This window comes from Chionomys nivalis, chromosome 7 (genome assembly GCF_950005125.1).
Source record: "Chionomys nivalis chromosome 7, mChiNiv1.1, whole genome shotgun sequence".
NCBI lineage: Eukaryota > Metazoa > Chordata > Mammalia > Rodentia > Cricetidae > Chionomys > Chionomys nivalis.
Window position 1 is genome coordinate 98,098,692 of NC_080092.1, and position 14,261 is coordinate 98,112,952.

A 14,261-nucleotide genomic window follows, 5' to 3' on the forward strand; every position below is an offset into this window, starting at 1 on the left:
AATTAGAATTAAAAAAAAAAACAGTTGGGAGCCGGGCGGTGGTGGCGCACGCCTTTAATCCCAGCACTCAGGAGGCAGAGGCAGGTGGATCTCTGTGAGTTCGAGGCCAGCCTGGTATAGAAGAGCTAGTTCCAGGACAGGAACCAAAAGCTACAGAGAAACCCTGTCTCGAAAATCAAAAAAAAAAAAAAGTTGGGTAAAGCAGGTGTGGTGGCACGTGCCTTTGATTCCAGTATTTGGCAGACAGATCAAGGCCAGCCTGGTCTACATAGTGAACTCAGGACAGCCAAGGCTGTTGTCGATAGATCCTGTCTTCAAAATAAATAAATTGAATAACCTAGGGGAAGGGAGTCCCAGGTAGGACAGAGTCCTTGGAGTAGCCCCACATCCTTGCTCCGCCATCACCTCGAGGAGTTGGTGACAAGTTACTCTAGTGCTGTGTCCTATAGGGACTTCAGGTCCAAGTCTCTGCCTGCAGGGTCATGGTGACTGTCCCCTCCATCCACAAACTGGGCAGATGATGTAGTGGCCTCCTCAGTTCTGCCATGCCTGCCAGAAAGGAGAATCAGGGTGACCCAACCAATGAGAAAGCCCCTCTAACCTGTGTGGCTGGGCTCAGTGGATGCTCTGAGCCCCTGATGTTTCATGTCAGGCCTTCCAGGTTGAAGGCTCTAGAGCAGTGAGGGCCAGGCTGACAGAGTAGCCTGAAGAATTGGTGGGATTACAATCCAGAAATGTGCTGGGTCACATGAACTTGTCACTTGTGTTTCAAAACTCTGAACAATCGGTGACCTTGTGTGGAACAGCTTGAACTAACAGTCCCCTCAGTAAAGGCCTGTCATCAATACTGGGGCTCAAAACAGCGCATACACACCTGCTATCTCTACAAGGTATAGAGGCTGGGCTGTGTCTGACCTCAGGTTCCCCTACAAGATAGCCTGAGGCCCATGAAGAGTAGGAGTTCTGAGAGGCCTTTGGTGCCTTGGCCTCACTGGTCTGCAGCTGAGGGAGGACCTGTGGACATAGCCTGGGGGACAGCCTCAGCCTACTGGGGATGGGTGGACCTCTGTGTGACTTGTCCCACTCAGCAGGGAGAAACAGGGTCATTGTAAAACTGAACTGGTCTGTGGAACTGGAGAGATGGCTCAGACTTCAAAGGCACTGTGTGCTTCCAGAGAAGCCAGGTTCCATTCTCAGCATCCACATGGTAGCTTAACTCCAGTTCCAGGGGATCTGATGTCCCCCTGACCACTGCAGGCACACATATGGTGCACAGATATACATGCAAGCAAAACACCACCCATACACCTTAGTAATGCCCAGAAGTGGCTCTCCATCCCCGAGAGTGTCTTGAGTACACAAACCCCTGCATCTCAGCAGCCCCTGTCCCAGCTCTAACTGAGGCAGTGGGGACACTGGAGGCAGAGGGTGAGGCTAGCCAGGAGCTGACTCCTGGAGCCCCAGAGTACCTCACCACTGCAATGGGGCAGTGCCACTTCACGCCACCCTCCCTCCCCTCCCATGGGCCTCTCCATCACCTGTTCTGCTCCCCCTCGTAAACAGAGTGAAGCTTGTTGATCAGGAAGATCTTGTCCTCTCCCTCCTGGAAAGGCCAGAGCACAGCATGAGACGACAGAGTTGCTCATCCCTCTACCCCTTGAGTTGGCCTGTTCTGGACTTCTGTGGAGCTCATGTAGGAAGTTCAGCATCACAAGGAACAGAGTTAAGAGGTCAAAGGGACCCAGGCATGGTGGCCCACACCTTCTATCCCAGGAGGTAGAGGCAGGCAGATCTCTGTGAGGGAGGCCTGGGCTTTGGCTTTGGAGCAAAATCCATGTTAGGCAGGGGCTACACGGTAAAGCCATGCCTCAAAAATCAAAAAGGTAAAGGGAAAAGGATATTTGTGATCCAAGCCTAGCAATGAAGGTAAAGAGAAGAAAGCCATGAGCTAGACTTGCACAGGTTCTGCCTCTGCCCTAGACAGGTTGTCTTCCTACCCCACCCCCTTTCTTTTTCCCTTGAGAAAGGGTCTCATGAAGCCCAGGCTGGTCTCAGATTCAGCTAACCGGGGATGACCTTAAACCAGCTCAGTTGCTGCAATTTTAGGTGTGCACCACACCTGTCTTATACTGTCTCCTTAACAATGTTTTTAGTCCTGATCCCAGCTGACAGCCCATGTACATACACAGAGATACCTAGGTCGTGAGAAAAGCGTGTGAGCCCAGTATTTCCCACACCTAAAGAAGACAGTAGGCCACCTGCCAACTCCATCCCCAGGCCTGACCACTTCCTGCCTGCTCTCTGCTTAACCCAGTCAAGAGAAGTGGCTCCCACTAGTCTCAGTACTCAAGCACCTAAGACAGAAGGATCACTGAGATTAAAATAAGACCCTATCTCAAAAAACAGGGCGGTGGAGATAGATCTGCAGAAAAGCTCCCCGCTGCAGCTAGAAGCCCAGCAGAAGTCACCCTGAAAAGGTGGCTTACAACAGCAGAACCCACAAAGAAGTGGGAGAACCAACTCCACACACAATGACTAAAAATAAAATCTAAAAATTTAGTCAGAATGCACACCTTTAATTCCAGCACTCAGGAGGCAGAGGCAGGTAGATCTCTTGAGTTTGAGGCCAGCCTGGTCTACAGAGCAAATTCTAGGACAGGACTACACAGAGAAACCCTATCAAAAAAAAAAAAAAAGGATTGGAAATGTAGCTCAGCTGGTGGAGTGCTTGCCTAGCACACACAGAGGGTCCTGGGTGCAATACCTGGTACCACATAAACAAGATAGAGACCAGAAATCCAACGGCATCCTCAGTATACGGGACAACCTGGGCTACAGAGGGAAATCCTATCTCTAAAAGCAATAGAACAAGCACAGGTGTGCCAAGGGGAACCCCAGAAGCTAGGTAGACAGGTGGCCAGACCCAGAAACCACACAGGCAGGACTTACATTCCGGATCTGTTCCTTGAGCAGGCAAATGACCTTCCTTTGCCCTTTCACCACCTGGATGTTGAGGTAGATGACAGCCCTGAGGAAATGGGGGCTCAGGCTGAAGGCTAGGCCAGAGCAGCTTAGGGCACCACCTCGGGCCAGTCCCCACCTGCGAACTCACAGTAACAGGGCCGACACCAGGAAAAGGAAGAAAGTATTCTCCACCAGGAGGTGGTACAGCCAGGGCAGCCAGGAGCCTCTGGAGCCAGCACGCTCCAGACGACGCACCCAGACCGTGCCTGCCTCATACATGGTATTCAGAGTTCGGAAGGGGCCACAAGTGCTTGAGGGCTTCACCCTGGAGAAGAGAGGGACAAGAGACCCTGGGGCAGCAGTCCCACTCTCGGCTAGGACAACGTGTGTTCCTATGTCACCCCAAAGCCAAAGAACCAGGTCTCCACTCACTGCCAGACAGCATAGCAGAGAAAAACAGCTGTGCCCAGGAACGATGGGAAGCAGAGCAGGGTGAGGAAGACGGTGCTCATGTGTGATGCCAGCCAGGGCCTGCGAGGGGCCTGGCAGTTGGCCATCAGGCTTGCCTAGGGACAAAGACTGATTTTCACTCTGCCAAGGTCACCATGCCCTTCCCCCAAGCACCTTTCCCCCTCCTCTTCTTCTAAGAGTATGATTAATATGGCTCATCAGCCTGACTGGTCTAGCGTCACCAGGGAGAAAAGCGTCCAAGCACCCCTGTGAGCGGTGTAAGTTCCTAGTCAGGCCAGGCAGAGATTGCACTCCTGATCTGTGCTGCCCACATCAGCCTGGTGACTACACCAGCCCCAGTGTGGAGGGCCAGAAGGGGGCCAGAGCCAGTGGGACCAAGGTCCTGGCTGTCAGCCCCTGAGCACACCAACTGAGAAGGACTCAGAGTCACTCCCAAAGGACTGGGGAACCAGCAGATGTCTCCAGTCTGCCTAAGATAGGACTGTCAGGGAGGGGCAGTTCAGCGTAGCAGCAGGCCCAAGTTACTGTCTTTCCTTTTTTTTTTTTTTTTTTTTTTAAGCCTCAGCTGTTCTGGAACTTGCTTTGTAGACCAGGCTGGCCATCAACTAAGAGACTGTCTGCCTCTGCCTCCCAACTGCTGGGAATTCTGGGACTACAAGTGCCTGCCACGACTCTTGGCTCACATTACCTTTTTGACATAGAAAAGGAACAGCAGCCGGAGTATCTGCACTGCGGGCAGGAGCGGTGAGAACAGGACACCCAGCCTAGGGATGGTGGCAGCAGGCAAGGCCAGTAAGTGTCTTCCCAACCTGAGCCAGCCACCCAGAACCAAAAGGCTGCTGCTGCGGCCCAGGGAAGGAAGGTGGTGGCTGACAGCCAGCGGGATGCAGATGAGAAACTCTCACCAGGTCAGCGTCTGCCCGTAAATCAGGTCCAGAACATTCCTAGCAATATCAAACTCGGGCTTCTGCCTCCTCTTGAGCTTCTTCTCGGAGATGAGCCTGGACAGAGGAGTCCCTGAGAGATGGGCAGGGAGACCCTTATCCCCAGGGCACCAGGCAGGGGCCACCTGCACCAGTGCAAGCCAGCACCCAGCAAGTGTCAAGAGAGACAGGGCCATCTAGGCCTAGAGGCTGTCACCACCACTAATGCTCCTCTGAGCCCCTTCTCTAAGAGACACCAATCTCAATAGCATCGAGTGTTGTAGTACTTTAAAACAAAACAAACTGGGGGGCTGGAGAGATGGCTCAGAGGTTAAGAGCATTGCCTGCTCTTCCAAAGGTCCTGAGTTCAATTCCCAGCAACCACATGGTGGCTCACAACCATCTGTAATGGGGTCTGGTGCCCTCTTCTGGCCTGCAGGTATATACACAGACAGAATATTGTATACATAATAAATAAATAAATATTAAAAAAAAAAAACAAACTGGAATGGACAAGGCAGTGCATGACTGAAATAATTCTCAGGAAGCTGAGGCAGGGAGATTTCTGAGTTTGAGGCCAACTTGGTCTGTTTAGGGAACTCCAGGCCAGCTGGGACTACTTAGACACCTTATCTCAAAACAAACAAAGAAGGACTTGTGGCTCAGGCAGCTCAACTGCTCAGAAACGTGAGGTAGAAGGAAGTTCAAGCCAGCAGAGGCAACTCATCAAGATTTACCTCTAATGAAAAGGGTTGGGGGGGGGGCTGGTAAAATGGCTAGGCAGGTAGGTAAACATGCTTACTGCCAAACCCAATGCCCTGAGCTCAATCCCCAAGACCCACATGGTTAGGAGAGAGAACCGACCTCCACATTCCCCAGCACACGTGCACACACATGCACAAAAACACAATAAATAAATATATAAGAAAAGTTTGAGCCGGGCGGTGATGCTGTACACCTTTAATCTCAGCACTCAGGAGGCAGAGGCAGGCGGATCTCTGTGAGTTCGAGCCCAGCCTGGACTACAAGAGCTAGTTCCAGGACAGGCTCCAAAGCTACAGAGAAACCCTGTCTCGAAAAACAAAAACAAAACAAAGTTTGAAAAGGGGTACCTTGCTTTTTAACTACCATTAAAGCCATGTGTTCTCAAAAAAAACACAAAAGGACTCAAAGAGCACTCAAAAAGCCAGACCCCACGACATGACATTCTAACTACGCCCCCTCCCTTCTCTCTTCCTGTCTCTGAGCAACACTGAAACCATTTTCCTTTCCGATATGAAACTACCCGACATCCTGCCGCCCAGCACCCTCACGGGCTGGTGGGGGTAGTGAGCACACATCAACTTTCCCCACCTGTCCCTGACAGACTGAGGGCAGGGTGGGAGGGCTAGGTGGAGCCTCCTCACCTCCACACCAGCTCCCCGAAAAGGGAGTCCAGGAGCGTGAAGATGAAATCCACAACCAGGAAGCGGTACAGCTCCTGGCCCACAAAGTTCTCCCAGCACCCGTCCTGCAGTGTAGCCACCCTGCGGCCCAGCCAGTGATAGCAAAGCACGCCCAGGACAGCCGTCTTCAGGATGAGACTCCTGTACAGGGAGAGGTTGTGAAGGCTCAGGGGGGTGCTCCAAGAAGCCCTATCCACCAGCTCATGCTCCAGGCCACATACCTGCAGATGGCCATGTATACCTCCAACACAGGGGAGTCATGTCGCTCCAGAGTGGCCAGGCCACAGAACAGGTAGGAGGCACCCAGATTAAGGGCACTGACCACCAGGGGCAGGGCCAGCAGCCCCACCCCCTGGCCGCGCTATGAGGACAGAGAGAGGACTCAGTCAGAAAAGACACATGGGGACATGTTCACTGTTGTCCTGTGGGAGCAGGCACTACAGGAAAGGTCTGGCTGGAAGATGGGAGCAACATGCACATAGCACCTCCCTCCAAGACATACAGCTTGCCCCAGGCTTCAGTTCCAAAGACACAGGAACCAAGAAGGAACATGAGAACCATGGGCCGAGCGGGGTTGTGGGAGTCTCAGTCCCGGGACGGTCTGTCCCTTGCCTTACCTGCATCATGACCTCTGAGAAGGTGAGGACAGCCGCTGCACAGCCCACCGTGGTGCCCAGACACAGCAGCCCTCCCAGAGCTAGCATGGCAGCCTGCCGCAGCTGCCCGCATGCACTCCGGGGGTGTTTCTGCAGTTGCCACTCAGCCAGCAGCTCCTGCAGATACCAGGTAGCATGTCCCTGTCACTGGATCCCAACACACAAGGCAGGTTGCCCAAGTCCCTCCCTTCCCTAGAGAGGCCCAGGCCACACCTGCCTCTGCTGAGACTCAGCGAAAGCAGGATGGCTGCCACCTTGGGGCCCTTTCTCATCCTTCGCCATAGCCTAGTCTCCATATATCCTCAGTGCCTAGCCTGTGGCCTTCGTTCCATTACAACCAGAGCCCCCAGGATGAGGATACCTGTCCCCAGTAGGAACTCCCATGAGTCACAGCAGCACGAAACCCAGAAAGGTAGAGAGCATTCCCATGAAGCCCAGTTGGCCCTGGGACCCTGAACCTTCACAAAGGATCTGACTTCCACGCTGCAGTTTCCCCTGTAGTCCTAAGCCCCTGGCTACCGCAGGCATTAAATGACTATTGAGGAGTGTTCTTAGCTGCAGCTGATGGCTTCAGGACAGGAGGACAGAGTATCACACAGAGAGGGACCCCTGTCCTCCTGGCCCAAGCCTAAGCACACTGGAGCAGTTTCCCTAACTCCAGCCCCTTCGTGTCCCTGGAGCTCGAGGGGGCAGGAGCATCAGACCTGCCTGGACACTGTGGGGAGGACCACCAGCTCGCAGACACCAGTCCAGTATCTGGAGAGGATCCAGGCCAGGTCTGCAGGGCCATGTCTGGGTAGGTAGCTGCTTACCTTCAGCTGGGTGCAGATGCTGTCCTGCTGGACACGGGAGGCCCGCTTCTGAGTCACCTTGTAGTCCCAGGAGCAGAAGACCGTAAGAGCATGGATGCCTTTGGTGCTGCCGACCCGGTAGCTTTCCCCGAAGGAGTGGGACATGCTAGCAAGCAGCAGAGACAGGCAGGAAGTGAACAGGAGGGACGGGAAAACGGGTGGATGAGTAGGTAGGTGGATGAGTGGGTGGGTAGATGGATGGGTGGGTGGATGTGTGGATAGACTGGTAAGTGGGTTGGCCGGCAGGTAGGTAGGTAAATGGGTGGATAGATGGATGGATGGATGGACTGACAGAAGAAAGCACTAATAAATGGGGGATGAGGATGGTTAGATGGGTAAGTGGGTGGACAGATGGACAGGCAGGTGGATGGGTGCACAGATGAAGGAATGGGTGTGAGTGGGAGGATGAATTGGAGAAAAGACTAATCAAGAGAAATGGCTAGAGGTGGGTAGATGGATTGATGGGTGGGAACATGAGTAGGTAGATGTGGGGAGACGGACAGGTGGGTGGGCAGACAAGGAACTAGGTATAGATGGAGGACTAATGGGCGCAAGGATGGGGCTCAGAGCGAGGGCCACGTGGTTGAGGTCAGTACCTGTATACCAGAGTGATGCAGGTAATGAAGAAGGCGGCCCCCACCGTGAAGAGGTAGGCCAGTGGCATGTTATAGGGCAGGCTGCCCGACCTGGGGCTACACTGGCCACTGTCCCATGAGGAGTCACATGACTGGCTCAGCGTGCTGTTACTGTAGTAGCCGTAGTACATGACAGTGTGCGTGAAACAGCCCTGTCAGGAGGTCAAGTAGAGTCAGGGATCCTCCCTTCCCACCAAGCCCAGCGGTTCTCAGCCTCCCTGATGCTGTGATCCTTTAATTCAGTTCATGTTGTGGTGACCCCCAGCCATAAAATTAATTCGTCGAGAGCCGGGCGGTGGTGGCGCACACCTTTAATCCCAGCACTCGGAAGGCAGAGGCAGGTGGATCTCTGTGAGTTCGAGACCAGCCTGGTCTTCCAGGACAGGCTCCAAAACCACAGAGAAACCCTGTCTCGAAAAACCAAAAAAAAATAAAAAATAAAAAATTAATTCGTCGATACACCACAACTTTAATTTTGCTACTATTATGAATTGTAATGTAAATATCTGATAATCAGGACACCTGATATGCAATCCCCAAAGGGGTTGTTGCGACCCACAGGTTGAGAACCAATGCACTGCCCTAGCCTTCCCTGAGGCCTCCAGAAGGAGGGGAAGCCACTCATAGGGACATCTAGGAACAGGCAGGAGCCCACCAGGGACACTGGGACAGGACGGGCACAGGAGGGCATGGCGGGAGCTGAAGACCTTACCCTGCCTGTGAGGAGATCTAGACCAGAGCAGGTAGGGACCGGGTCTGGTGGGTCAGGCGGGAAGGCAGCCTGCACACCCACGAGGAAGCCCAGCAAAGGCAGCAACATCAGCACATTGAAGGCCAATAAGGTCTTGAGGAAGATGAAATAGGAGAGGACGCTGGAGCCAAACTGGCCGCCGATCTGCTTCAGAGCGTAGCGCCATGGCCTGGCAGCATACAGTCCTGAGACCAGCACCAGCCCCAGGCTGTGCAGAGCCTGGAGGAACAGCTGCAGATCAGTTCTGAGGGCCGGTCCACCCAGATCATGCCCAGCCCCAGGAAAAAAGTAGAGCTAAAAGTCCCTTGGTAGGACAGCAACAGGATAGGGTGTCCCCCACCCCAGTCAGCCACACCCACAGCAGACCTCACAGTTCAGAGCTCGTACCAGAATGCAGCTGTATCTGAGCCTGCTGCAGCAGGAGAAGGCCCCACCTCGGTCCTGCTGGCCCCTCCTCTTTCCCTTTGGGCTCCAACTATTCTCTCTGGGGACAAAGACAATGCCTAGACCATAAATGCCTAGATTACAGAGGACTATGGCTGCCTCCTGGCTCAGGGAGGCCCACTGGGGCCATAGGGCACTCACCGAAGCCAGCGCTTCTCACCCAGGCTCAAAGGCATGTTCCGGACCATGTGGTCCCGCTGGGCCACCGACAGACCCTGAAGCTCCTTCACTAGCAGGCTCCGCTTCTCTGCCCAGAGGAAGAAGGTCCCTCAGTGCCCAGCATCCTTCCTGCTGACAGCCAGCAACCCAGCACAACCCTCCAGGACCCTCGCCCCTCGTTCTCCTACCCCTCTGACTCAGGAGCCCCTTCTCTCATCCCCACCAGATCCTGGCATCCCTGAGGCCAGTGCTTCCCAGCTGTGATCAGTTCTCGTAGAATGGAGGGCAGGGTCTGACCTGATCAAGGTACCCTGGGACTCCTTATAAAGAGTGGGGGGGAGGGCTGGAGAGATGGCTCAGAGGTTAAGAGCACTGGCTGTTCTTCTAGAGCTCCTGAGTTCAATTCCCAGCATGACATGGTATCTCACAACCATCTATAATGAGATCTGGTACCCTTTCTGACCTGCATGCAAACATGCAGACAGAACACTATATACGTAATAAATAAATAATGTTTTTTTTTAAATTTCAGGTGTTCTCCCTCATATTAGGAGTCATAAGCCTGTTTTAACAGATAAGCAAAGCCACAAGGGAATGGGGACAGGTTAGCACTGCCTCCTCTCATGGCCGCTGTGATGTCAGTGTTAAGTGTCAACTTGACAGACTCTAGAATCACCTGAAGTGGGTCCCTGGGCACGCCTGTAAAGAGTTATGCTGTTACTTTAATCAATGTGGGAAGCCACACCTTAACTGTGATAAGAATGTTCCTTGGATAGGGGACCCTGGACAATATAAAATGAGGAAATGAGCTGAGCCCCAGCAGGCATTCATTCTCCACTGTGGATGCCGGGGACCAGCTGCTTCGAGCTCCTGCCACCTTGACGACCCCGCCACCCTGGACCACAGTGCGAACTGTGAGCTGAGGAAGCCCTGGCTCCGTTATGCTGCTTCTGGCACAGCAATTTATCACAACAGGAAAAGAAACCTGTTGCCACACTTCCGGCCCCACAAAACAGGCAGGCGCTAGCCCATGGGGGGAAGTTCCCTAACTCCGAATCAAAACATAAATGACCTTCAGAAGCAGGAGGATCTGAATTCAAGGCCAGTGGGTAGGACTTGACCCTGTCTTCACTCAGCGAGGGCTGGAGACACAGACGGGTGGTAGAGCTGGTAGAGCGTTCGCCTAATACAGCCCTCAGGTAGCAGGCTAGGTCGTTCACTTACCATCCTCCTCCAAGGTGGTGTGGTCCAGCTCCAGGTCATACAGGCGAAGGCTGGGCCGGGCAGAGCGCACCATGTTCCCCAGCAGGGGCCGGCTACTCCTGCGCCGCAGCCTCACTGTGCGGTTGTAGTACTCGGAGATGATGGCTCCGCGGCTGCGACCTTGGAAAACAGGTGGCAGGGTAGCAGGTGGCAGAGGCTGGACCGGCCTCACATCCCTCTGGACAGTTCTTAGCACCAGGCCTCCCTGTCCTTTAGCCTTTCCCAGGGCTGGGGAAAATGCCTTTACCAGAAACCCAAGAGCCTTTGTTTGTTTGTTTTTGAGACAGTTTCTCTGTGTAACCTGGCTGTCCTAGAACTCTGTAGACCAGGCTGGCCTCAAACTCAGAGATCCACCTCCTCTGCCTCCTGAGTGCTGGGATTAAAGGCATGCGCCATTGTCTGGCCCCAAGAGCCTATTTTTACCCCATGACAAATGCCGTTATGTTTAGAATCCAACAGGGCTGAGTGTGGCACAGGGCTGTGCTGAGCTCCAGGCCCCAGCCACAGGGAGGCTGGGAGCCCAGAGGAACTAGGTTCAGATACCTAGGCTGGCGTCAAAGTCGGAGCAAGGGCAGAGGGTCCCACTCACCAATGGTGCGACTAGGCATGCTGGCCAAGATGCGGAGAGTGGCCGTGCTGTGGGTGGGGGCACCTTCAGGCCTCGGAAGGGTCTGGTAACCTCTGTCTAGGAAGGATGGAGACACTGCAGCTGCCTCACCCGGGCCTGTAACATGTAGGGCAGATATTCCCGAGTCCTGCCCACACCAGGCCACAGTGCAGGGCTGAGCTCACCTGGAGCCAGGGGCAGCAGCTCCAGCCCCTCCTCGGCGACCAGAAGACTCTGCTCTTGAATGAGCCGGTGGAAGGAGTCATGCACTTCGCTCTCTTCATAGGGGCTGGGTTCCAGGCTGCGGGGAGGGGGGCGTGTGGGAACCCATGCTCCTGTCCTCCCCCACTCCCAGAAGACTTCACATCAGACCACCAGCACCAGGGTACTTACTCTTCGTCCCCCGTGGTCTCTGGGACATTGAGGACTAAAGTCAGGGGCTGAGCCATGGCTGTGGTACACCCTCAGCCCAGCTGCAGCCCTAAGGGAGCTCAGAGACTAGACGAAGCCTATGGGAGCCCAAACAGGCCATCTGTTGAGACAAAACCAACTTTCAATGCCTGGCACCCGTTCCCTGGGGGCCCATACTTAAGTCTCTCTCTCTCTCTCTCTCTCTCTCTCTCTCTCTCTCTCTCTCTCTCTCTCTCTCTCTCTCTCTCTCTCTCTCTCTCTCTCTCACACACACACACACACACTCACTCACTCACTCACTACAGGAATCTCCACCCTGCCCCCCATCGACAGCTAAACACTTGGTTAAACAAATGGCCCCAAATGACATTCTCACCAGTAACCGGCTATGGGGAAGGAAAGCAAACAGGAAGAAAGGGTGAGGCGCAGTTCCCCCATTGGCTTCCTAGATGTCACTAGTCCCGCGGAAATGGGAGAGGTCTGTGAACACTACCCCTTCAGGTCAGTTCTCAGGCGTGGCCCTAGGGCTTCAACTCTCTCAGAGAAGAGGCTGGGAAGTTTAGAGGACTTCCCTGTGCCCGCCCCATAACCCCAAAGTGCTCTTTTGAGCAGGAAGCGCTGCCGGGCAGCCGCAAAGCCCTGCCCCTAGCACCGCCCACTCCACACACAGGACTCTTTGAAGCCCACCCCCAACGCTCGGGTCTGGACGCTCCGAGGTTCTCGCGTCCACGGGAGACTGCCTCCCTACATTCCCAACGCAGCGTAAAGCTGGAGGAGGGAGCTGAGCACACACAAGCTCCCTTTGTCCGGCTCTGTCACCGGGCACAATAGCAACCCGAGCTTTGTAAGGGGCTCATTGTCCTCCTGACCTAGGCCCTAAGGGAGGGGGCGGCGGAAAGAGCAACCAATCCCCTGACTCCCACAGGATCTCCCTCACCAGAAGGCAGGCTCAGCCCTGTCAGCAAACCCTCTCCGTCTTCACTTAGGGAACTCGCAGTTTTCGGAGAGCTCCCCCGACGGCCGAGAGTTCCCACGAAACCCCGATTCGCGCCAGGCACGCCCCCGCCTGCGCTGCTCCAGCCTGGAGCCAGTCAAGGGATGGCACCGCCTGAATGGAAAGCAGCCAGGCAAGGTGGTGCCCTCTTAGTTTCCGGGTCCCCTCCCTGGCCACAAGACTTCTCAGGCTCAAGCCACCCCAGGCCACCCCACACCTCTTCTCCACAAGATGCTGGAAGTTGTCTGAGGCTCCAGGCCCCGAGTCCGGATCTGCTCGGGCCTCAGGTCTTCATTCCCGCCCGGGGCCGGCCAGGTGCGCGCAGTTCCGGGACGCAGTTCCACCCTGCGCCCTGAGCCAGACCGGGAGAGGCCGGCAGCCGCAGCTCCCAGGAACCCGCAGCCAAGGTGTCAAACCCCCCCCCCGGCGGGGGCAGCCGCCCCCACAGCCGAGCTGCGACCCTGCACCCGGGTCCAGGCGCCCAGCTGGACCGGAGGAGCCCAGCTCCTCCAAGTGGCTCACCTGTGCGCGTACCCGCCGCGGGCAACCGCGCAGTCTCGGCTCGACCGGCAGACGTCATTAACAGACAGTAATTAAGGTCCAGGGGACAACCTTTGATGGTTCCCAGGCTGGCAGCTGGAGGTGGCCCCACCACCCGCCCACGTGGCAGCGGGCCCAGCAAGTCACATGACCTGCTCCCGCCTGCGAGTAGGTCCCGCCCATCCAAAACAGTGTCCAGTGCCCGCCTGCTTCGGACTCCACCCTGAAGTTTGAGCAAAGTGGGCTCGGCCGAGTATTTGGATAGATAAGATCCCTAGGTGGAACCCCTAAATTTTGTAGGACTCGGTTTCTCCAAGTTTCTAAATGGGTCGGTATTTCCAAGCCCACTCACGTCCCAAAGGTTACTTACCAGTCCTCAGCCACTCCACGAGGGATTGGGTAATCCCCTCCTCCCAGCCTCGGTTCACTGCTCCCCATCTCCCGTTGAGGAAAGGGGTTACCGCCTCCTTTGCCCTGGGCGTGGTGTCTGTTTCTGAAGCTAGAGTTCAAGCCGCTTCCGGTACCCATCGTCCCAAATGCTAGCCTTTCTATTTCACAGACGAGGACATTGAGGCTGAGAAAGTTCCACCAGCCTCCCGGTATCACCAGCTGGAACAGGGCACTTGGCCACCAGAATGCTCCATAGAGCCCCTTCCCCCATCACAGGCAGGGTGATTATGAGAAGGAAATAAAACGGAAAATGAGCCCCTGCCCCCACAAAAGCGTGTGGGGTACAGTGATGTGGTGACGCCTGATAGAACAGGGTCTGGTTGAGCTGGAGAGTGGAAGGGGCAGTGACAATTCTCAGCAACTGTCCCTGTGGGGCTGGGTGGGGCATCCTGGCCTGCAGACTCAACCGTCCTCAGCTCCCCCTTGCACTGAACACTGAATTTTGCATGACTTCTGGCCCAGCTTGAAAGCCATTTCCTGGGGAGCCTTCCTGCATGAACTTTGTGGAATAACAGAGCCACTGCTCAGGGACGCTGGGAGGCCCAGGGAATCCAGAGCTAAGATGAGAAGGCCTTAAAGGAGGTGAACAGTGAGGAAAGGATAGAGCTCTCAGAACTGGGAACTGGCCAAGACTCTTCAAGGTCTAGTCGGTGAAGGCTCAGAGTCGCTTCCTGAGCACTTAGGCTGGGCTTGGCGC

General features: G+C 55.0%; 1 protein-coding gene across 6 annotated transcripts; it reads right to left on the reverse strand.

The window, feature by feature from the left end:
• Tmc6 (transmembrane channel like 6) lies at positions 1-13,198 on the reverse strand. Of its 6 annotated transcripts, none has more exons than XM_057776278.1 (21): positions 13,097-13,198; positions 12,518-12,688; positions 11,563-11,701; positions 11,355-11,470; positions 11,152-11,247; positions 10,524-10,719; positions 9,282-9,387; positions 9,084-9,180; positions 8,658-8,915; positions 7,907-8,097; positions 7,272-7,416; positions 6,421-6,576; positions 6,025-6,164; positions 5,765-5,944; positions 4,341-4,436; positions 4,124-4,199; positions 3,397-3,530; positions 3,113-3,289; positions 2,950-3,028; positions 1,539-1,603; positions 1-549 (listed from the first exon to the last, which is right to left on the reverse strand). In XM_057776278.1, the coding sequence occupies exons 3-21, from the start codon at positions 11,588-11,590 to the stop codon at positions 444-446; spliced, it is 2,442 nt and encodes an 813-aa protein (XP_057632261.1). In that variant the 5' UTR covers positions 11,591-11,701; positions 12,518-12,688; positions 13,097-13,198; the 3' UTR covers positions 1-443. The 6 variants fall into 6 exon arrangements, with proteins under 6 accessions (XP_057632261.1, XP_057632260.1, XP_057632262.1 ...); XM_057776281.1 differs by having other exon boundaries at positions 2-549; positions 10,524-10,682; XM_057776277.1 differs by lacking the exon at positions 12,518-12,688 and having other exon boundaries at positions 13,097-13,179.
• Between the last annotated feature and the right edge of the window lie 1,063 nt (positions 13,199-14,261).